We start from the raw sequence: 24,911 nt of genomic DNA, 5'->3' as shown, positions 1-24,911 counted from the left end.
AATAAAGCAAGAGATGGTGCAGTGATAATTCCTCTGAATAGCCTGTCCTCTGCAGTAGAAAAAAATGGAAGTGTCCTCTGACTCTTTGCCTGTTACTGATGTTGACTATTGTGTTGCCAGAAAAAGCTGAGCCAAGGCTTAGAAATTCCTTTCAACTACGAGCAGTTTAACTGACTGTACATAAGCTGTGATCACATTGTTCACGCAGCCTTTCAACCAGAATTTGAACACTCAAGGAAGATGTGACATTGAAGGTGATTAGCTTTTTTGGTAAAATGGAAGCAGCAAATGAAATCCAAAAACAACACCAGGTCATCAGGATGAAAGAGAAGAATTTTTTTTTTAAATCAGTGTTTCACATAATCATCCCAGTAGTTGGACATTTCAATGACTAATGCATTTTGGTGTTTTCTAGCATTAAATGCTCAAGTACCCAAGTCTTGCAATGATATTGATCCATGTTTCTCTTGAGCAGATGGAAAAGATTTAATATAAAAGTATTCTTCAATTTACATGAACAGCTGAATCCAACTAAAAACAAGTGTTACAGAACTGTTGCAGAGTGCAACTTCTGAAAGTACAACTGTATTTTGGTTCAAAGTGAAAGCGACATGCAAGACAGTGTTTTTACTGTGTTGGATGAAAATAGTGATGTGACTTGTGTATTGCAACTAAATTTCAGGAGCTTCATTCTGCGTTGGTAGAACGAGATCATGCTATCTGTGAAAGGAATGAACTGCTGGAGAAATACTGCCATGAAGTGAAGGACAAAGCAGAAGCTCAAAAGGAGCTTGATCAGGCTTGTAAGGATATTGAGACTGTGAAAGAAGAGAGAGATGTTGCTAGGAAGGAAAGAACAGAAGCTATCATCCAGAGAGATCAGTTGCTGCGGGAGTACTACCAGGCCCGACAGGTGAATTTTGCCCTTGTATGGAGTTGTTTCATTGCTATTTATTATACATTTCTTTTAATTCTGTGAATACCCCATTGCCTTTTTGTACACATTTTTAAAAATCTAGATTATTTCATATGTTAATTTTTTAAAAGAAGAATTTCAACTCTGACAAATCACAAAACACATTAAATTCTGCTGGTTTCTTAGAATTGGAACTTGCCTTTCAAGAAAATGAAAATTCCAGAGCAGAACAAGAATAATGGCTATCATTACTGACTTTTTATTATCTCAGTCTTCCAAGAGTGTTAGGGAGCTTCTTACTGTCAAATGTAAGGGCCAGCTAATGGGACAACAGACATGCTGCTCAGTTTAGTCATGACTGATGGACATAAAAAGTATCGAGAAATGTTGTTCTCTCCGGGCTAAGTATGAACTGATGGAAGTTTGTCCTGAGCTAAACTGGAAGTGACAAAGGTGCGAATAAAAAATGTAGCCAGCATTTTATTTTTCTTAGTTGAATTACTCTCCACTCCTTAAGTATTAATGTAGTAGTTAAACTTAATAATAATGCTTTTGAATAAACAGTTAGACTTTTGGGTAATGCAGGCACTTTCATTAATGCCTAATTGGTGAAAGCAAGCCAGAACAGTTTATATATTCCCAAAATGTTTGGAAACGGACTCTGTGGTTTAAAATATTTTTGAACAATTAGATAAAAAGGTAAAACTGCCATATTCCCAGAGAGCCACAGGGCTGCTCTTTCATTTGAGAGAGATGACTAGTGATAGTTTAAGCAGAAGGTCACCACGCCTCAGACAAAGGATGAGGCTGAGAAGATGGGACCTTCGTGGTAACCTCATGGAATTGAATCTACACTGTTGGCATCACTCTGCATCGGAAACCAGCCATGCAGTCACTCAAGCAAACTGACATCCTAACAACTGGATATACAAGGTGACTGAATTGAAGCAGCGATTATTGCCCACAGTCATATGGTGATATTTTAACGTTGGCATCGTCTGATGATTTCTTTGACCAAACACTAGTTTATGGTTTGGAAGATTGTGGATTCAAGTTCCCATCCCCAGGAACTTAAGCTTAAAATCTAGGTTGACATTGCATTACGAAACTGAGGGTGCATTATTCCAGAAAGCAGATTATCTGACCATTGTTAAATTGCTGTGTGTGAGATCTTTGTGTGTGAAAATAGGCTGTTGTTTTCTCCAGTAGTAACTACTTCAAAAATGTTTTATTATCTGTGAAGCATTGTACAATGTATTGAAGTTATGAAAGGCACTATATAAACACAAATCTTTCTTTGCAATAAAGAAGCCAAATGTATAGGAATCTATAACAGGCATCTTGAAACCAACATTTTTTCAAACTCCATAAGCTCATTTAGAGTTTTTTTTAAGCTTTTATGTATTTGAGAAACACAAAGCTTCCAGTGTTTACTGTATAATATTTCACTCTGAAAATACAGTATAGAATAGGAAAGTTACAAATTTTCCACTTACATTGGTGTGGTAGTATTTAAAGTGAGAGCATTCAGTGCTAGAATCTGTACACAAAAGAAAGCTCTGAACTTCCGTGTTGGCATGTATTGTCATTGCTTGAGGTGGATGACATGTAGGTGTGTTTATTTTGCTATTGCACATAATAGTATGCAGCATTCCTCCACTATGAAACATGCTTTCTTCCTGAAATCCCATTCCCTGGATATGTTGTATTACTGTTAGATTCATCGTGTACACCAGTGGCATTACAACATAGGTGTAGCAAATCAGACTCATTTACAATGGATATTGCAACACAATAAAAATAAAATATTCAACAACCCTCAAAATTGCCCAGTTGTTTCTAACCAAGCCTAATAAATAATCATAAATGGATATTAGATAGCAAACTTATGCTTAACCTAAAAAAAACCTTGATTAATAATGTAACTTTAGCAGAACATGGAGAAACAGCAAGGCAATCTACTTGATATGATCTAATCCCATTGCTCTTTACAACGCTACACTCGCTTTAATGCATACAGACAAACAGTTGCAGTTAAGGGATAAATTTTTTTAAAATACAGAATTTAATTTGTTAGCACAATGGTTTCATGATATTTACTAGGCCTTCAGAAATCCTCAAATGTTGTATTCTAGACACGTAGGATTGTAACTTGCTTGAATTAGAAAACCACTGACGCATGCAAATAACTTCTGCAGGTGGTGGGAGACTTGCTTGTGTCTTACATACTGAGGTTCTTTTCACAGAACGTGCAGTAATTTGATAACTGGCAGATAACTAGAGAGCAACCAAAACTTTATCCAGCAGCATTCATGGCCATATCCAAAACCCAGTCCAAACCAGTTCAATTTATGGTTTCTTTGTTTTTTTTCCAGCATTCTCTTTGTTTGAACGGCTGGAACTGGCCTCCCTTTGATTCAAGCAGCAGCCAGCCCTTGAGTGTAATTCATCTCAGGTGCTGAAACATTTGCAGTATTCTTAAAGCAGCAATCAACTGCATTTAAATTTCCAGGCCAATTCCTATAAGCGAATATCAGTTTATTGTTTCCTTTTTTTAAAGCTGTTGCTCAAAGTCCAAAGTTCAGCTCTCAGTGCCAGGTAAAAATAAGGAAAATAAAGAAAAACAGTGATGGTCCCAACATTATCTTCATTAGTTGTTCCTGGTCATCTTTGGACAAAAGCCATTTTCTGAGGTTGTCATCTTTCACCTTGTGGTTCCTGATGATTGTTCTCTTAAGTGGACCACAGTGACTACCTATCAATGCCAAGCATCACCTGCACATTTTAAAATATTTTATAACATTGCCAGCTTGAATATTGGTCCTTAGGTATTTCAAAGATTACGCAGTGTCCATAGAAGATGGCATTGAATTTTGTGAGAAGCTTGGCATTCTGTGTAACTTCTGAAGAATGATGGTTAACTGGTACTTCTATCTCTTCCTAACCCTCTCCAGAGCACTCTACAAGTTGGATGTTACATTAGGAGAAAATGATTATCCTTCAGATGTTCCTGAATTTGCTGCATGGTGTGCAGGAGAAGCACCCACTTTGCTAGGACTCACTATTTCATTAATTAATGTACCATATGGGCGAGGTTAAGATTTGCCAGTTCTGAAATAACTATACGTTAGCACAATGATTAGACTGAATCCCTCAGAGCACCTAGAATTCTTTGACATCCAGTACTGAGCAGTTTTTGATCATTTTTACCAGAAGTTTGTTTCCTGTTTGTTTTGCAATTTGGAAGGGGTGTAACATGCCAATTGCTTGCTTACACCCAGAGGTGACTATGTCTGCTCCTGCAACTGTTTTGATGGGTAGCCATTTCTAGAATTGACTTATTTCATTACAGTTGTAGACTCCATTGATGATGGACTTTTCTTAAAGGCATTTATGATGCCAGAAAGATATTAACTTCTCCAAGTAGACAGGCAAATTTCACCACAGCCCATTTTCCATTTATCTTGAACATTCTATTAATTCAGCATATGCATTCAATTTTATTTTAAAGTTCTGTGTTTTCTGCTGAAAAATGAGTCAGTTAAGGAACCAGGTCTTCCTCTCGGGATGTGCAATTACAGTTAGTGCCATATCTGGCTTTGTCTTTTGAAAATGTTCATTATCTTCTGAATGCCAGTTATTCATTCAAGACAGTTTCAGTGCTGCAATTCGCTGTTGTCGTGGTGGCCACTCTGAAACCAGAATAAGTTATGCCACTTTCTGTCATTCATCATAGTTAAGTTCATTCATCTGTCTAAAAGAGCATTACATTTAGTTTTCTATTAATCTTGCTGCCTGTGAAAGAAGTAGTCAAGGGCAATGAAGGTGTTGAAATTGAAGATTATGGCACGTATTAACAACCTGCTGTTCATAAGGGAATGTATGAAATTACCCATAGTTCACAAAGGACCAAAGCTATTTCTCTCCATTAGACACAGACAGATAAGTGGTTAAATATATCTTGAGGGGAACCACACCACAGCCATGAGGCAAGACAAAGAGGCAGACTTTGACATACTAGCACTCAGGGAAATCCCACAGAATATTTGTAACCTTCTAATTTTATTCCTGATTTCTGCATTTGCAGGCTTTTCTTTTTAATTAACCTTCTCATCGTCATCCACAGTTCAAATGAAAAATAGTATGAACAAAAGTAATGCAGTGTATATAATTTAAAACTTGCAACATTACATTACTCAGTTATTTTAGGTAGCATTGTTCAATTATAATAAATGAGAAACACTTTGACTGTTCAGTAAACACAAGTTCATCAAGTGCTGTTTGCATTCATTGATGTCAATGATTGTATGTAGGTTAGCTCAATCAATCTCTTGGGTGGTTAAAGAACATTAAATTTTTCTAGTGATCACAAATTTCTGGTTGTGATCTTAATTGTTATACAGTTAGGCACTTAAGTGGTAAAGGCTGTGGCTGTGATTATTTTACCTGACCAGTGTTACAATTCTTCATGTGCCCTTCACATCTTCAGGGCCTCCCAAACACTTACTATCCAGTGACGTTGGAGAAAAACTGCTGTTTTGTTAACAAACCATGTAACCAACCATTTATAGCATGACCCAGAATGTCAAATACACGTAAATAATGCTAACTTTTGGAAAGCTTTTTCATTTCATTTTTTGAAGCGATGGCAACTAATAATCACTTTTATAAAAGTAACAACAGTAGTGGGCATCAAATTAGCAAGAATGAACAAAGAGTGACTGAGTAAAAATATCTTTGTCCTTATCAAAGCAGATTACCTTTTTTAAATTTAATAAATGAAACATGAACATCTGGCATGTTTCCTCAGATTTGGCATTGAATAACTGTTTCCTATTTCCTGACCAATTGCTCTGTACAAATATAGTATATTTTTGTATTATGGTTCATAGGATGATAGATTATTGTTCAAATTTTCAAAGCAGCACAAATTGTTTAGTGTTTGAATTTACAGAAACAAGATTCAGCGACATTGGACATGGAAAGAGCCAGTAAGGAAATCGAGATGCTTCGGAAGCAGTGTGAGGCAATGTCCCAGGAACTGAAGGAAGGCATACAGGAGGCAGAAGTAGCTAAACGTAGACGAGACTGGGCATTCCAAGAGCGAGATAAGATAGTTGCAGAAAGAGAGAGTATAAGGTAAGTGCACTTGAAAATTAGTTACGTTAATGAATTAATTAGCTTAAGCTTACAGGTCACACATTTTCCTTCACCGAAGTTTTAGGTTTGCTATCCAAACGTCATTTATAATAGAGTTTTGGGAATGATTACTGCCCAGCACTTCAGTACTGTACTGGAATGGAATGGGGCTGTGGTTAGCAGAGAGATATGACAACAGACTTGACTTCTCATCAAGGTTTGCCACTAAGCCACTCTTTTCACCAACTCACCTAGATCTTGAAACTGTTGGCTGTATTATTAATTAAAGTTTTTTTTTTGAAAAATGTAATTGGTGGAGATTTCAATCTGAAGTCCTTAAAAAAGGCCCTTCTGCCAATTGAAATTAGCAGCTGCCAGCACTTTCAGAATCCTATCTTATCTAGCGTTCATGTACTTAAGCTATTTGGTACTGTCTGAACAGTGACTTGATCTTTCCTTTTCTGACTCAATGCTATTCAGACTAATTGTAATGTTGCATGGAACAGCAATTGAAATTAAGACGTTCTAGCATGGGTACCTCAGCTTTTCACAGCTTATACCATTTAAGCCATTGCTGGGAAGTGGTAAAATTCTTTCACTGTGTTTTTTGAAGAATATATCCAGGTTATTTTGAAACAGATGTGTTAGATGAGATTAATTTTCCTACATTATATTTGTGTTTAGTCCCTATGAATATAATTAGGTCACAAACAAGATTCATAACTTTCTATGTACCATAAACATATTTTTGCATTTCGATCATAATTTAATTTCTAATATTGTCCTCCCTCTTTCTCTCTGTTTACTGTTTTGTCACTGTTCACTCTTGGCACCACGCATGTCCAACTTTTTCCTTCCTCACAATCTCTGCTTCCCCTCTCTTCCCAACATATTTCCATCCATCATAATTTGATATTGCTAGTTGCCATACATGGTCATCCAACCTCTGCCATTCTAATGGACTGTTGTGGTGAAGCTACTTCTGTGCGTCCACAAGCTGCCTTCATTTTAACTGCGTCATTACTATTTCAAAGTATTAAAATAAAAGTTTCCTCTATTTTATGAAGAAAGAGCAGGTTTTGTACTTCCGGTGGTGGCAGGGAAAGGTGCCAGGAGTGGGGTGTACCTGTGCCAACACCACTCCCCTCACTTCCATTCAAGGCTCCAGAGGGTCCTTCCACATCCATCAGAAATTTACCTGTACCTCTACCAATGTCATCTACTGTATCCGATGCACCCGATGTGGTCTCCTCTACATTGGGGAGACAGGTTGCCTTCTTGCGGATTGTTTCAGAGGACATCTTTGGGACACCCACACCCACCAACCCCACCGCCCTGTGGTTGAACACTTCAACACCCCTCCCACCCTATCAAAGAATTGCAGGTCCTGGGTCTCCTCCACTGCCAAACTGTTACCACCCTACGCTTGGAGGAAGAATACCTCATATTCCGCTTTGGGACCCTGCAACCACATGGGATAAATGTGGATTTGAACAGCTCCCTCATTTCCCCTCCCCCCACATTATTCCCAATCCCAAGCCTCCAAACCGTCACCGCCCTCCTGACCTGTCCAACACCTTTCCCATATATCCGCTATACCACCCACCCCCCCCCCCCCCCCCCACCCCCCCCCCCAAACCTTATCACCTTCTCCGTCACCATCATCTACCTATTGCTTTCTCAGCTACCTTATCCCCACACCCCTCCCGTTTATTTCTCAGCCCCTGGCCCACAAGCCTCATTCCTGATGAAGGGCTTGTGCCCAAAATGTCTATTCTCCTGCTTGAATGCTGCCTGACCTGCTGTGTTTTTCGAGCAATACACTCTCTAATCTGATCTCCAGCATCTGCAGTCCTTACTTTCTCCATATCATTTTTCAATCCTGTGTAATTTGACTGTTGTCTTTACTATATGTTATGACAAAATGTATACACTGTTTTGATTCTGTTCATCCGAAATGTTTTTGTTAGAACTTTATGTGATAACTTACGGCGGGAAAGAGACAGAGCAGTGAGTGACCTGGCAGAAGCTCTTCGGGATCTAGATGATATGATGAAACAAAAGAATGATGCTATACGTGAACTGAAGGAACTGAAGTAAGTAGTAATATTTTAAATGTGTGCCTGGTTTGATTAATGCTGGCCTGTTCCATTTGAACGAAAAAAGAATTTTAAAAAATTATAGAATCCCTACATTGTGCAAGCAGACCATTCAGCCCATCTGGTCCACACCAACCCACCGAAGAGCATCCCACCCAAGTCAACCCCCTCCTTCACCCTATCCCTGTAACCCTGCATTTCCTATGGCTAATACATTTAGCCTGCACATTTTTGGACAGAGAGAGTACTGAAGCACCGGGAGGAAACCCACGTAAACACAGGGAGAATGTGCAAACTCCACACAGACAGTAGTCTAAGGCTGGAATCGAACCCGGTTCCCTGATGCTGTGAGGCAGCAGTATTAACTACTAAGCCACTGAACGGGCCGTTTGGAGGAAAAAGTGTTCATATTTTTAACCAACCTTTCAAAATGTTTTGCCTTATGCTATAAAAGTAGCCAGCTATAAAATGTCCTAAACTAAGTCTCAATTATTTTTCAGTTGCTTTAGAATCCTAGTAGCAACATTTTAAGACTAGGATATACTCTGGTCCATGTTTCTACAATACTGCTAACTTATAATGGACCAATTACAGTCAACGTTGAATGTCTATAGTGTAGGACTTGACAGGATAATTCTCCTGCATGCTCCAATTGATCTTCACACTCTAGCACTTGTTTTTAAAGATTAATTTAAAAACAAACTTTACATAATTTTAGCTTCACGTAAGTTATGGAATTGTGCTAAGAATAACTAGGGATATGTGATAAAAACAGGGCCAACATTCTCATGTATGAATAAACGAAAGTATTGCAAACACACCTCAACCCTCAAAAAAAACACTGCTCTTTAAATTATTGATTGGGAGAATTGATGCAGAGTGTATTAAGAAGTAGTGAACAGACTAAAGCCTGCCACATAACTGATAATTTCATATTCTGCTGAATTTCTGACAATAGAGACATTTTATATGAACCAATCATTGTGTACCAAAATAAACATTGTGTGGTAAAGCACAATTCATCCTTAAATGTGTTGCAGATTATCCTGTTCTATTAGTGTGTTAGCTATTAGGATTAAGTAGGAATTAATTTGAAATAAAGCTTTTTAACTAAGTAGTCTAAAAGGTAAAGAAGTAGCTACATCATGTTGGATACAAAAGATCAACCTTTTAAGCTTTCACTTATTTCTGTGTAATTTTGCATAACTCTTAACAAGGTTAAGACTTTAGTTATGCTCATTGCCTTTTTATTTGCAAGTTTGGTATTTCATAATATTGTTAGTTTAATGTTTAATGTAAATGTCTTGATGGCAATTTTAAAATAAATTGGATTTAAGGGAAAGGAGATATTGTATATACAAGCCTGAAAACATTTCTTTTAAATACACAAATATAATCTATGTCCACGGGCTTTTGGTTTTACATCCTTCCTGTCTGCATACTTTCCTTTATAAGAAGAGTGCAAGCTGGATATAGTTTAGTGACAACCCAGTCTGTGGGTACTCGAAACTGCAGTTAATGATGATCTTATACACATTGTGACACAGAAACAGCCATTTGGCCCAACCAGTCCATATTGCTGTTTTTGCTCCACTTGAACCTTTCACCCATCTTTTTTTATTTAATTCTACCATCGGTTTCATTCTTGATCCTTATGTTTGTCTTGTTTCCCAAAAAGGCATCTATAGTATTAATTTCATCCACCCCCTAAAGTAGCAAGTTCCACATTCATACTGCTCCTTAGGCCAAAACAATTCTTCTGAATTCCTTATTGAATTTTAGGCAGCTATCTTATATTGATGGTCTTCAGTTACATTTCCTCTTAGGGAGAAGAGCATTTTCTCTGTGTCTATTCTATAGAAATCTTTCATAAATTGAAAGACCTCTGCATGGTCTCCCCTCAGCCATGTTTGATTCAAAGTCCAGATTATCAATGTAAATTGTAAATAGCATGCAGATTTTGACATTTGGCACTTCCCAACTCACTTTCAGACCAGCAGAAATGTTTCGCTATAGATGGGTTGTTAATGCTATTGCAAGAAATGGGAGGACTGGTAGAGTAGAAAGATGTTTCTCAATAGGATGTATCTTAAGTAGTCTAAGTAGTTTTGGAAAATAGCCAGAGTTGCCACTTTCTCTGAATGAAGATATTCAAATATGAATTAGAAGTACATATTACACAGATATTATGTAAAATTTAATAATGGTTTAGACAGGACCATCAAATTCCAATATTTTCCTTTCATGCAAAAAAAGTGCTATGAACAACTTTATTCTCACTAAGCAAACTGTATTACAGCTCATTTTCCATTAACACTTTGAGACCTCATACAACGCACCCTCACTAGAGGCTCAGTTCCTTGCGTATTTTAATGTTACTAGTAATCTCACTTGGATCATTTTCTAAAATTGTCCTGCAGTGTTTGATGGAATGTTGAGAAGATTTGAAAGAGAGGGACATTGCTTTTTTTTAATTTGTTCATGGAATGTGAATAGGATTTTGATGAAGTAATGCTGAAGAAACAGCAATATAATTCAAATCAGGATGGTGTGTGGCTTGGATGATGACTTGTAGCTGGCAGTGCTCCTATTCACCTGTTCTTCTGGACAGTTGGGGTCTTATATTTGGAAGATACTACCAGAGATGTTGTGGTGAGTTGCTGCAATACATCTTGCAGATGCTGCTAACTGCAGTCACAGTGCACTGGTAGTTAAGGGAGTGAATGCTTAGGGTATGCTGATCATGAATGGTGGTGTTAAAACTGCACTGGTGCAGAATAGTGGAAAGTATTCCTTCACAATCCTGACTTGTACTTCACAGATGGCGGAAAGACTTTGGAGAGCCTGGTGGAGGGTTATTCTTTGTAATATACCCAGTCTCTGTCCTGCTCTTGATGACACAGTATACAATTGGCTGACCCAGTTACATTTCTAGTCAATTTCACTGCTGTTCAGTTCTTCTGAGTGCATTAATCCAAATCTGTTTGAAGATGCACCTACTGGCATCCGATTATGTGGTGGAATTTCTATCAAATTAAGCTTGACAAGTTTTAAATAATTATAAATAAAAAAAAGAAAAACATATTTTTAAATTTTAAAGTTTAAATTGAAGACTCATGATCTGCATTGTGCTGCAAGTTTTGAGTAGATATGTCATGATCCTTTGCATTGGTCCAATCAAGAGAAATTAATGAGAATTCAGTACAGTACTTTCCTATCTGCCCTATTAACTGAATTAACACGTTGCTGTGAGTGCTAGGTTCTGACAAAATTGTGAGAGATAACAATCCAAATTACTGTAGATCTCATTATTTAGCAAAGAATGAGACTGTTCAGTGAATGTTTTCCATCTTTAAGATTTAGTGGACGTTTTCAAAGTAACTCACCCAAGTGATTCAGGTCAGATGCCCATTTTGATACTCCAACTATTGACTTTGTTAGAGACTAAAATCAGAAAGGCCATAAAACATCCCTCTCTTAAAATCCATGCCTCTCCCTACCAGACAGAATAAGTTAGAGTTATTCTGTGTTGTAGTTCTTATTCAGGTTACTGCTCAAGAAAAATCATTTTTGTATTTTCCTGTTTGAGGCAAATGTTTCACATTGCAGGGCTTGGCACATCCCTTCATGTAACTTTTACATTTCCTGGCTTTTTTTCAATGTTGTTGTGACATAGCAACATAGAACTTAGAAGCAGCAGTCATCCGTTTTGGTCTTGGAGCCTGCTCTGCCATTCATTAAGATCTTGGCTGTGGTCTCAATTTAACTATACTGTCAAATAACTTTTCATATTTATCAAATGCCTCTTGGAAACCCGAGTTACCACACATGTGCAACTTGCCCCTTATCCCACTTGCTTGCTACTTTAAAAATCTAAAATATTAATTAAACGTGATTTCCATTTCATAAAATGATATTTACTCTCCCTAATCGCTTTGATTTTTAAAGTATCGTACTGTAACCTCCTCAAAAAAAATACAAGTTATTTCCATATAACACACACTGCTTTTTATTTCTCTTTTTTTCTTGAATGAAGATTTTAAATTAGTTATTTTCCAATTTGGTAAGACTGTTCCAAAATCAAAGGAAATTTGCAAGATTAAAAGTAATGCATCTGATATCTTTACAAATGGGAGAGAATAGGGCCCCTCAAAGATCAGCAAGGCAGCCTTTGTGTGGAGCCACAGAAAATGGGGGAGATACTAAATGAATATTTTGCATCAGTATTTACTGTGGAAAAGGATATGGAAGATATAGACTGTAGGGAAATAGATGGTGACATCTTGCAAAATGTCCAGATTACAGAGGAGGAAGTGCTGAATGTCTTGAAACGGTTAAAAGTGGATAAATCCCCAGGACCTGATCAGGTGTACCCGAGAACTCTGTGGGAAGCTAGAGAAGTGATTGCTGGGCCTCTTGCTGAGGTATTTGTATCATCGATAGTCACAGGTGAGGTGCCAGAAGACTGGAGGTTGGCAAACGTGGTGTCACTGTTTAAGAAGGGTGGTAAAGACAAGCCAGGGAACTATAGACTGGTGAGCCTGACCTCGGTGTTGGGCAAGTTGTTGGAGGGAATCGTGGCGGACAGGATGTACATGTATTTGGAAAGGCAAGGACTGATTCGGGATAGTCAACATGGCTTTGTGCGTGAGAAATCATGTCTCTCAAACTTAATTGAGTCTTTTGAAGAAGTAACAAAGAAGATTGATGAGGGCAGAACAGTAGATGTGATCTATATGGACTTCAGTAAGGCATTCGACAAGGTTCCAACCTTGCTAATCAGTATGGGAGACTGATTAGCAAGGTTAGATCTCATGGAATACAGGAAGAACTAGCCATTTGGATACAGAACTGGCTCAAAGGTAGAAGACAGAAGGTGGTGGTGGAGGGTTGTTTTTCAAACTGGAGGCCTGTAACCAGTGGAGTGCCACAAGGATCGGTGCTGGGCCCTCTACTTTTTGTCATTTACATAAATGATTTGGATGCGAGCATAAGAGGTACAGTTAGTAAGTTTGCAGATGACACCAAAATCGGAGGTATAGTGGACAGCGAAGAAGGTTACCTCAGATTATAACAGGATCTGGACCAGAAGGGCCAATGGGCTGAGTAGTGGCAGATGGAGTTTAATTCAGATAAATGCGAGGTGCTGCATTTTGGGAAAGCAAATCTTAGCAGGACTTATACTCTTAATGGTAAGGTCCTAGGCAGTGTTGCTGAACAAAGAGACCTCAGTGCAGGTTCATAGCTCCTTGAAGTGGAGTGGCAGGTAGATAGGATAGTAAAGAAAGCTTTCCTTTATTGGTCAGAGTATTAAGTACAGGAGTTGGGAGGTCATGTTGGGGCTGTACAGGACATTGGTTAGGCCACTGTTGGAATATTGCATGCAATTCTGGTCTCCTTCCTATTGGAAAGATGTTGTGAAATTTGAAAGGGTTCAGAAAAGATTTACAAGGATGTTGCCAGGGTTGGAGGATTTGAGCTACAGGGAGAGGCTGAACAGGCTGGGGCTGTTTTCCCTGGAGTGTCGGAGACTGAGGGGTGACTTTTATAGAGGTTTACAAAATTATGAGGGGCATGGATAGGATAAATAGACAAAGTCTTTTCCCTGGGGTGGGGGAGTCCAGAACTAGAGGGCATAGGTTTAGGGTGAGAGGGGAAAGATATAAAAGAGACCTAAGGGGCAACGTTTTTACGCAGAGGGTGGTATGTGTATGGAATGAGCTGCCAGAGGATGTGGTGGAGGCTGGTACAATTGCAACCTTTAAGAGGCATTTGGATGGGTAAATGAATAGGAAGGGTTTGGAGGGATATGGACCGGGTGCTGGCAGGTGGGACTAGATTGGGTTGGGATATCTGGTCGGCATGGATGGGTTGGACTGAAGGGTCTGTTTCCATGCTGTGCATCTCTATGACTCTTATATAAGCCATCTGGTGTTGGAGACTTATCAGTGATAAACTTCACTTCATCAGTATGTTGATGGATGGTGTTATCAACAATGCTATCAAGCAGCATCTGCTCAGCAATACCCAGTTTGGGTTCTGTAAGGACCGCTCAGCTCCTGACCTCATTACAGCCTAGATTCAAATATGAACAAAAGAGCTGAATTCCAGAGGTGAGGTGGGAGTGACCGCCCTTGACGTAATGGCTTCACCCAACTGAGTGTGGAATCATGGAGCCCTAGCAAAACTGGAACCAAGGCTTATTAGGGCAAACTCTCTGGTGATTGGAGTCATAGCTAGCACGTAGGAAGATGGCCGTGGTTGTTGGAAGTCAGTCACATCAGCTGCAGGACATTTCTACAGGGTAGTGTCCTCAGTCCAACCACGTTCAGCTGTTTCATCAATGACCTTCCATCCATCATCAAAAGGGATGTTCACCAATGATTGCACAATGTTCAGCATCATTCACAACTCCTCAGATACTGAAACAGTCTGTGTTCAAATGCAGCAAGATCTGGGCAATATCCAAACTTGAGCTGAGAAGTGGCAAGTAACATTCGTGCCACATAAATACCAGGCTATGACCATCACCATTTAGAGACAATCTAGCCACCGCCCCTTGACATGCAATGGTGTTACAACCACTGAATCCCCCACTAACAGCAACCTGGAGGTTATCATTGCAGAAACTCGATTGGACTCACCATGTAAACAGAGTGGCTACAAGAACAGATCAGATGCTAGGAATATTGTGACGCGTAGCTCAACTCCTGACTTGCTCAAATCTGTCCGTCATCTACTAAGCACATGCTAGGAGTGTGATGGAATAGTCCTCATTTAGCTGGATGAGTGCAGCTCCAACAACACTCAAAAAGCTTGACACCATCCAGGACAAAGCAATCTGCTTGATTGGCATCGCATCCACTCCCTCCATTACTGAAGCTTAGTAGCAGCAGTGTATACAATCTACAAGATTCACTGCGGAAATTCACCAAAGATCCTCAGACAATACCTTTCAAATCCACAACTACTTCCATCTAGAAAGAGAGGGACAGAGGAGATTCAAGATGGCGGCAGTCTGAGAAGTCTGTGCTGTTGGGCTATGCCATACCCTAGCAAGGTGGGCTTCCAATCCCACCCCCCCTCAACCACTCCCCAAATTAGCCACCCCTAAGAAAAAATTGTCTGTGTGACACAGGCAGAATGCCTAGAACCTTTTTAATTTGGATTTGGAGACTTTGGAGTGAGATGAAAGCAAACAAGGGAAAGGGAGCAAGAGGAGCACAGCAGGCAGGGCATCCCCCTACTGTGTAGGTACACCTACAGCCGCTGTTTCGACTCCCATGGAGGCACCTCTGAGCTCTGTGGAGCAACAGCATCTGCTCTCAGAATTCGCTAAACTCAGTGAAAAAAATCAAAACGGCGCTGGAACGAATTTCTGCTATGCTGGTAAAGCAAGAGCAGGAGATTTGGTCATTAAATTGACGCTTGGAAACGGTCGAGCAAAGGACCACGGCGTTGGAGACTGCAATGGAGAACTCCAAGGGGTTGATCCAAACCTTGGAAGGCCAGGTTTTGGCTTTGTTGGATCAGGTGGATGACCTTGAAAATCAAGGTTGGAGAATAAACTTACGTAGTGGGTCTTCCAGAGCACAAGGAAGGTGAAAATCTGGGCGAGTCCCTGGAGAAGCGGCTGCCAGAGTTCCTGGGGCTGGACATAGAGTCCAGCTGGGTAAGTGTGGAGCGGGCCCACCGGATCGCGATGGACAGTTCCAGGTCAGATCAGCCCCCCCGCCTGGTCTGTGTCCGACTCCAGCACTACAAAGACAAGCAGTTTATAATAGAAACATCCAGAAAAGTGGGTCGAGATCACAGGCTCTGGTATATAAAGGTTTAAAAATAATGTTTTTTCAAGACTTTTCTGGTGTTGTAATTAAGAAGTGGAAGACTTTTGATGATGTCAAGAAAAAAATAGAGACTTAAATATTCAATTTTCTCTGAGGTACCTGGCAGTACTGCGTTTTAACTATGGGGGATCTGTCCATAACTTTGACTCGGTGGAAAAAGCAAAAGAATTATGAACTTGCTGAAATAATAGACTTGGACCGAGGGGGAAAAGAGAAAGCGGAAGAGATGTTTGCAGACAATGGAAAAACATCTTTTTTTATCTTCTTTCTTTGTTCTTTTCCCTTTCATAGTTTCTGGCCTTATAGGCTTGGTATTGCTCTAGTGTAAAATCTGGTTTATTTCATATTATATCTGTTTTGCAGTTATCTGTTATTTTACTGATCTGTTTTTCTGGGAGGGCGGTGGTTACTTCTTTGGTGTAAAGATATTGTCAGGTTGAGATGTGGAGGGAGAGGGGAGGGGATCCATTATTAATTTGCATGAGTGTAAATAACATGTTTTTCCCCATTGCCTGGGTTTAGGACGCAGCCCTAACTAGAAGGTGCCAGGACGGCTGTAAGGTTGGGAGCGAATGCTCCTATGGGCGAGGGGAGGGTCTCTGAGATCTGTGGTTTGTGTGTTCATTTGTTTAAGTAAGGAATAGGGGTTAGTTTTGTTTTAGTTTTAGTAGTTTTAGAAGTGTTTGTAGGAATAGTTTTCAAGTTTGATAAAGTCTGTGTTTTTTCCACTAGCCACATATTGAATGTGTTTCAGCCTCTCGGAGGACTACGGGCTATAGTGTGCGGTTGTGGCTAGCGATCTGTTCAGATGATGCACCTGGAATGTAAAGGGGAGCAACTCCCCCATTAAAAGTAAAAAAGGTGCTCTCAAATCTTAAGAAGGAAAGGGTTGACATCGCTCTAATGCAAGAGACACATTTAACCGATAGGAAGCATCTAAAGTTACAACAGGGGGGATACAACAAGGTATTTTTCTCCTCCTTTAACTCCAAAAGCAGAGGAGTGGCCATACTGGTGCGAAGGAACCTCCCATTTCAGATGACAGATCAAATCAAGGATGAGTATGGACTGGTCATCATTCTCAAGTCTGTTGGTGCATGGAGAAGAGTATGGCAACCTAAACGTTTACTGTCCTCCGGCGCATCCTCTCAAATTTTTAGTTGATGCAGTCTCCAAATTAATGGCTCTTAGGGTGCACTGTATGATTATAGGAGGAGACTTTAATTGTCTTATGGACGCTAGAGTAGACAGGATGCCAAGGGGACTGTCGGATACACCTCTGCAGTCTAGACTGTTAGTGGACCTGTGCAAGGAGTTGGGGCTAGTGGATGTATGGAAGTGTCTATGCTAATGGCATGGATTTTACCTTTTACTCCAACCCACACAAGTGCCACACAAGAATTGATATGTTCTTTGTTCTATTGGTTTGTTTGGACTTGGTGTTGGCCTGCACGATTGGGAACATAAATTTTTCAGACCCTGCGGCAGTGTACTGTTAAGACCAAGGGTGTTGGGGCAGACACATGGCACTGGCGCGTGGATCCATTTCTGTTGAAGGACGGCAACTTTGTACAGTACATTACAAGGGAGTTTAGGGTTTTTTGGGACATCAATTGGGATATGGCTCTGGGAGACCACCAAGGCATACTTAAGGGGTCTGATTATTTCATACTCAACAACGAGAAGGAGGCAGAGAGGAGAGCAGAAGTGGATGCTTGAGGCTCAGCTGAAGGCAGCCAAGTCGACATATTATACCAGACCATCCATGGTTAAGTTACAACGGGTCACGTCTCTCTGGGCTGCTCTGGTCTCAGTGCTCACACAAGCAGTGAAGAGAGGGGTCTCCTTTGCAAAGCAATATGGGGATAAGCCAGGTAGATACCTTGCTTATCTGGCTAGGAAGAATAGTGCTCTGCAGTCTATTGCATCTATTAGGGAGAAAACTGGTAACATCACTCACGAGCTGAAAACGATTAATGCCAGGTTTCAGGAATTTTATACAGAATTATACCGGTCAGAGGGCTGTGGGTTTAGAGCAGCAAGAATGGAACCCTTTTTCGAAAACCTGGACCTCCCTGGTATAAATGTGGATCAGGCCTCCTTCTTAAATGCACCTCTGATGATACAAGAAATGCAATAGGCGTTAAGGCAGCTCCAAAGTGGCAAGGCACCTGTTTGATACGGGTTCCCGAGTGAGTTTTACAAGGCGTTTATACACATGTTAGTTGAACCACTTCTGGAGATGTACAATCATTCGTATAGCCAGGACTGCCTTCTACCCTGTCATAGGGAACCCAATATCTTTTTTATTTTAAAGAAAGGGAAAGACCCTGAGGATAGGTCATACAGACCTATCTTGTTGTTGAATGTAGATTTCAAAACTTTATCAAAGGTGGTGGCTCTGAGGTTGGAGACGGTGCTACCCATCATTGTAAAAGAGGACCAGACCGGTTTTATCAAGGGCTGCAGCTCTTCCAATAATATCAGGAGGGTACTGAACATAGTGAAAGTATGTCACCAGAGATTGATTTTGGGGTTGGTGGTCTCCCTGGATGCAGAAAAGGCTTTTGATTGGGTGGGCTGGTTGGGGGTGGAGAGGCCTTCGCCAGGTGGGTGGCAGTGTTCTATAGACACCCTAAAGCAGCAGTTATCATGAATGGTGTCAAAGTGAGCAATTTCAGTGTCGGGAAAGGCTGCCAACAGAGGTGTTCTCTCCCGCTGCTGCTATTTACCTGCGTAATTGAGCCATTGGCGGACCTCTCAGATTTGAAGAGATACCAAATAGGTGCCTGTTGTCATATATAGATGACTGGGCGCATAAGGGCTGTAGGTCGATATGGCTTGCTCAGCGTCAAGATTAGAGTGGTGCTGGAAAAATCACAGCACATCGGGCAGCATCCAAGGAGCAGAAAAATCGACGTTTCGGGCAGAAGCCCTTCATCAGGAAATGTCGATTTTCCTGCTCCTCGGATGCTGCCAGACCTGCTGTGCTTTTCCAGCACCACTCTAATCTTGACTCTGATCTCCAGCATCAGCAGTCCTCACTTTTGCCTAACCGATATGTCTTGCTATTGAGGCATCGCAGATGAGATGTTCCCTCATCAACTTACTATTTATGGGCAAGATGAGATCTGTGGCTGAGCACTGAGAGCCCCATTATTTTAAATACGGTGAAAACATGAAGGACAATGTGGCAGGGGGAGGGCGATTTACTTGAGGCTTTGCCATTCACCCCATTAGTGGGAGCCTCAGGATTTAGACCGTGGTCAATGGTCTCTGGCCTTAGAGCATCTCCTGTTTGGGAGATTTATTAGAGGAAAAGATTAGATTAGATTAGATTACTTACAGTGTGGAACTTGATGTCTTTCAACCACTTAAGTCAGAAATATGGGATTTCTAATAGGGACCATTTCCAGTACTTCCAGATTAGGGATTATATACAGAAGAAGACCACGCTCTTGGCTCAGCCCTACAAGTCAGATCAAGAGAGAAGAGTGCTCCAATATGGGAGCACTCTCGGTTAGTACCAGACACCATCTGCAGAGGGGGAGTGCCTTGGTTGATATGAAGAGACTCCATGAGATCTGGAATCAGGAGTTAGGGGAAGAAATCTCATCAGAAACATGGAAGGATATATGGGGGAAATGTAAAAAAAAGGTCCAATCTGCAATAAAACACAAGCTATGCAATTGAAGTTCCTTCACAGGGCCCATATGACACCAGAGAGGTTAGCAAAGTTTAAGAAAGGACCTTCTCTGGAATGTCCCAGATGTAAAGTCAGCATATGCACCCTCACACATTGCTTTTGGGCCTGCTACAAGATTCACAGATATTGGGGTGCTATAGTGAATGGGCTGGAGAGGATCCTGGGGATTGAAGTAAAGACTGATCCAGTATCCCTCCTTTTGGGATTACCGAATCTGCCCTCTCTGGGTGAGCATGGGAAAGAGGTTATTTAACATTCTTGCACAAAGTTTTAATGAATTGGCTATCAGAAAAGCCTCCAGGTCTTGTGTCGACCTGCCAGACCTGATGTGCTTTTCCCGGTCTGGCACGTTCCCAAGATTATTTGATGAGTAGGTTGCACCATGGAACAGTGTGATTTCATGAGACATGGCAGCCATTTCTAAACTCCATAGACAAGGAGCTATGAGCGGTATTGATTAGGGCCTTTATGTAGCTATGAGGGCTGTGCATAGAGATTCCGGGGAGGGGGGGGGGGGTCTACTAAATACAGTACAATCACTGTTGCTCCGGTGGAGGTGTGCTGAGTGGAGTAGAGTGTAGTGTAATTTAATTTTATTGGATTGTAATTTAATTTAATACTATTTTATTTAATTTGAGGTTATTTTAACTTGGGTTAAGTTGATTAAGAAAGAGACGATTGTATGTCGAAGATTAGTAGGCTGTTTATTATTAACATTACTATCATATAATAAGCACTATTATTTCTACTTTTCTGCATTTTTGTACTTTTATAGCTTTTCTTTGTTTGTAAAAAAGTAAACATTTTTCAATAAATATATATTTTTTAAAAAAGCAGATACATGGTAATACCACTTTCAAGTTCCTCTCCAAGCCACACTCATCCTTATTTGGAGATATATTGCTGTTCCTTCACTGTCACTGGGTCAAAATCCTGGCGTACCCTCCCTAATGGCATTGTGGGCTAATCCATAGCTCGTGGACTGCAGTGGTTCAAGAGGGCAGCTCACCACCACACTCTCGAGGGTAACTGGGGAACAGCAAGAAAGCTGGCCAGCCAGTGATGCCAACATCCCACAAATGAATAAAAAAAGACTTCTATTTTACTCTGGTGATGACAGATTTTATTTCCTATCCTTGCACAGTTTGATTTTCAAAGATCTTTGGAAGTTTTGCAAGTCTCCAACAATGAAGACTGGCTCAAAATTCCTGTTTAGTGCCTCGTCAATCTCCTTGTTTTCTTTTACCAATTCCCCAGATCACTCTTGAGAATCAACAGTAGCTTTACTCAAGCAACACTGTTTTCCTATGTAAATATTCAGTCATAGAATCATCGAGGTATACAGCTTGGAAACAGACCCTTCGGTCCAACTCATCCATGTCGACCAGATATCCTAACCTAACCTAGTCTCATTTGCCAAGCAGCTGGCACATATCCCTCTAAACCTTTCCTATTCATATACCCATCCAGATGCCTTCTAAATGTTGTAATTGTACCAGCCTCCACCACTTCCTCTGGCAGCACATTCCATACGTACACCACCCTCTGTGTGAAAAAAAGTTGCTCCTTAGGTCGTTTTCATATCTTGCCCTTCTCACCCTAAACCTATGCCCTCTAGTTCTGGACTCACCCAGCCCAGGAAAAGACCTTATCTATTTACCCTATCCATGCCTCTCATTTTATAAACTTCTATGAGGTCACCCCTCGGCCTCCAATGCTCCAGGGAAAACAGCCCCAGCTTATTCAGCCTCTCACAATCACTCAAATCCTCCAACCCTGGCAACATCCTTGTAATTCTTTTCTGAACCCTCTCAAGTTTCACAACATTCTTCCAATAGGAGGAGACCAGAATTCCATGCAATATTCCCAAAGTGGTCTAACCGACACCCTGTACAATCGCTACATGTCCTCCCAATTCCTATACCCAAATGTCTGATTAAGAAAAGAAAGCATACCAAATGCCTCCTTCATTATCCTGTCTACATGCAACTCTTCTATCAAGGAACGATGAACCTGCACTCCAAGGTCTCTGTTCAGCAACACTCCCAGGGTCTTACCATTACATGTATAAGTCTTGCTCTGATTTGCTTTTCCCAAATGCAACACCTTGCATTTATCTAAATTAAACTCCATCTGCCACTCCTCATCCCATTGGCCCATCTGGTCAAGATCCTGTTGTACTCTGATGGGACCTTTTTTGCTGTGCACCACACCTGCAATTTTGGTGTGATCTGCAAACTTACTAACTATATCTCCTATATTCACATCCAAATCATTTATATAAATGACAAAAAGCAGTCCTGTCTGCTTTTCAATTACTAGCTCATATCCTACTTCCTTTTGTTCTTTGTTTAGTTATTCTTTGCTAGTCCTTAGAATCTGACCAATTTTCTGATTTACCACGAATCTTTGCAGAGTTGTCCAGTGTTTCCTTGTATTAGATATTATCCATAACTTCCTTATTCAACTGCTAATGATTATTTAATCTCATTCTCCAGTCAAATTTAGTTGACTCAGCCTTCACATCCTTCTAGTTACTTGTATTTATGTTGAAAAGACTAGTCTTTGACTTCTATTTCACCTCCTTTAAATCACGCATGACATTATATTATTGCCATTTCCTAGGGGCTGAATTATTGTGGGATTATTGAATTATCGTGTCTTATTGTTCATCGCAGGCCAAGAATAATCTGCTCTCGAGTTTACTCTAGAACATACAGCTCTAAGAGATTATTCTGAGTACACTCTTTCAACTCATTTGCCAAGTTGATTTTCCCAATCTGCATGTAGATTAAAGATATACATAATTATTGTCTATTTCTTACCTGCCCATATATTTCTTCCCTGGTACCCTATCCTATAGTGTAATTACTGTTAGTGCATAGCAGGTGAACTTATTTCTTATTTCTATACAAGCTGATATTAACTCTTGTTCTTTTGAGCTGAGGACAGCTCTCGCTACTTTACTAAGCTACTAATAATCTTTCATTCAAAGAACTATCTCACCACCATTTCCTAGCTTCCTGTCTGTTCAACATGTTAAATACCAAATTATATTTAGTTCCCAGCCTTCATTACCCTACCACCATGTCTTTGTGATGATTATCAGGTCATAGATATTTATTTATATCTAGGCAAAAGTGAGGACTGCAGATGGTGGAGATCAGAATCTAGATTAGAGTGGTGCTGGAAAAGCACAGCAGGTCAGGCAGCATCCGAGGAGCAAGAAAATCGACGTTTCAGACAAAAGTCCTTCATCAGCCCTTCATTATTTATATCTGTCTACCTATTCATCCATCTTGTTGCAAATGCTATGTGCATTCAGCCTGATCTGCTGGTAGGCTCCTCAGTTTTAATCTTTGTCCTGACCTGTCACATTCTGCATGTCATCACCCAAATTGTTATACTGTACTATTACCACATTGTCTCCATTTTATTGACCACATCTGTGTACACATGGTCCCCACCAACACCATTTAGTTTAAAGTCATCTCCACTATACTAATTATCTATCTCACCGGAACACTAGTTGTAATGTGGCTCAGGTGAAGTCTGATCTAATGATGGAGCTCGCACTTACCCAGTATTAACGCTAGTGCCCCATGAATGAGACATTTCTTCCACACTAGTCTGAGAGACATATTCATCTTTCTCAACCTTTTTACATTGTGCCAATTTTCTCATGGTTCAGATAACAATCTAGAGATTGTTACCTTTTAAGGTTTTTATTTTTAATTTAGCCCCGTCTGCTCATAATACCGAAGCAGAACCTCTTTCCATCCACGTCACTGATCCTCTCATAGGTCACAGCAACTGGATCTTTCCACCTTCGAAAGGAGGGCCCTCACCAGCTCTGATACTCATGAATAATGACTCCAGGTAGACAACGCAGCCTTCTGGCCACATGTCCTTGACTGCAGAGAATTAAGTCTATCCCCCAAACTGTAATGTTTCCTACTATAACTATTCTCCATTTAAATGCCTGCTTACACCATAGTGACATAGTCAATTGCCTCATCCATTTTGCAGGAGAATGTTGGAAAAATGTAACGTCTGAGATGCTTTCTTGGTCCCCTCCTTTCCTCACATGCAGGCACACCCTTTTCTCCTGACCACAGGCGCAATCAGGAGATGTTATTCTCATGAGTGGGACTGCCTTCTGGAACAATGTTCAAGGACCTTTTCCTTTCCCTGATGCATCAAAATGTTTACAACTTAACCTCCAACTCATCAACCCTTAGCTGAAGCCCCTGAGCTGCAGATTCTTATTGTTGTTGTCTTGGATTATGATGACATCCATCAGCTCCCACACTTGTCCTGCAGTCTTTTGTATGTGTTACTTAATTTATTGTCCTTAACTTATAGTTAATGTACATTGCAAGTAATGTTCATATACCTTACCAGTAGCTTCTTGCAATTACTAATGAAGAAACAAGAAAAATATTCACCAACCACTCGATCACCTATTTTTCTGTCCTGTCACACTGTCCTTTTTCTCAGAACTTAGTTAATCCACAGAGTAACAGTAGTAATCCAAAACTCACCTGCACGCTGTTTGCAATGTCTTGCTGCTCTCAGCCCTTGCATTGTTTCCAGTGTTCAGATTCCAAGTGGGGTGAATTGTATTTGACATCAGAAATTGTAGTTATTTTACATACATCATGATTTAAAATGAAAGTTCCAAATCAGATGTACAAGTCTGCAACACAGAACTGAAACAGTGACAAGATAAATTGTCTTTTTAATTCCAGTTTAATTTATTGAACCTGTGATGAGTTTTTTTTTAACTTTTCCCTTTTTAAGAGAGAGAATGGAAAACCAGCTGGAGAAAGAGGCCCGGATTCGGCAGCTTATGGCTCATAATTCACATGATTCAGCCATTGACACTGATTCCCTTGAATGGGAGACTGAAGTAGTTGAATTTGCAAAGGACAGGGTATGTATAAACATCAGGCATTCACCACTGTGACATTTTTGTTTCTTTGCTCAAAAAAAAATCAGTCCAACAATGGAATTGTAACACGTTATAGAAAGTGAAACTGTGCATACTTTAACAACAGACTGGAAGTCCTTGCTGAATGTTTTGGTTATGTTCTTGAAACTTGCAATTTAAAGTAAAGGATTAATTTCTACAGCAATCAATGTTAAAGCTAGTTAGATTTGTTTGCTCATTTTTTGCTCTCATAATTTTTCCTGATTTGGAA

General features: G+C 40.2%; 1 protein-coding gene across 18 annotated transcripts in view; it reads left to right on the top strand.

Annotated features, from left to right (window-relative positions):
- Positions 1–24,911, top strand: part of LOC140484687 (disks large homolog 5-like) — a 195,897-nt gene that overhangs the window by 103,056 nt on the left and 67,930 nt on the right. For 9 of the 18 annotated variants that reach the window (XM_072583335.1, XM_072583334.1, XM_072583333.1 and 6 more), the window contains exons 9-12: positions 683–913; positions 5,856–6,055; positions 8,026–8,151; positions 24,511–24,643. In XM_072583335.1, the coding sequence (XP_072439436.1) occupies positions 683–913; positions 5,856–6,055; positions 8,026–8,151; positions 24,511–24,643 (690 nt within the window). The remainder of the gene's footprint in view (positions 1–682; positions 914–5,855; positions 6,056–8,025; positions 8,152–24,510; positions 24,644–24,911) is intronic. The other 9 variants (XM_072583344.1, XM_072583342.1, XM_072583341.1 and 6 more) reach the window with 2 other exon arrangements.

The sequence above is a fragment of the Chiloscyllium punctatum genome, chromosome 13 (assembly GCF_047496795.1).
Source record: "Chiloscyllium punctatum isolate Juve2018m chromosome 13, sChiPun1.3, whole genome shotgun sequence".
Taxonomy (NCBI): domain Eukaryota; kingdom Metazoa; phylum Chordata; class Chondrichthyes; order Orectolobiformes; family Hemiscylliidae; genus Chiloscyllium; species Chiloscyllium punctatum.
This window is presented reverse-complemented; position numbering and strand designations above follow the sequence as displayed.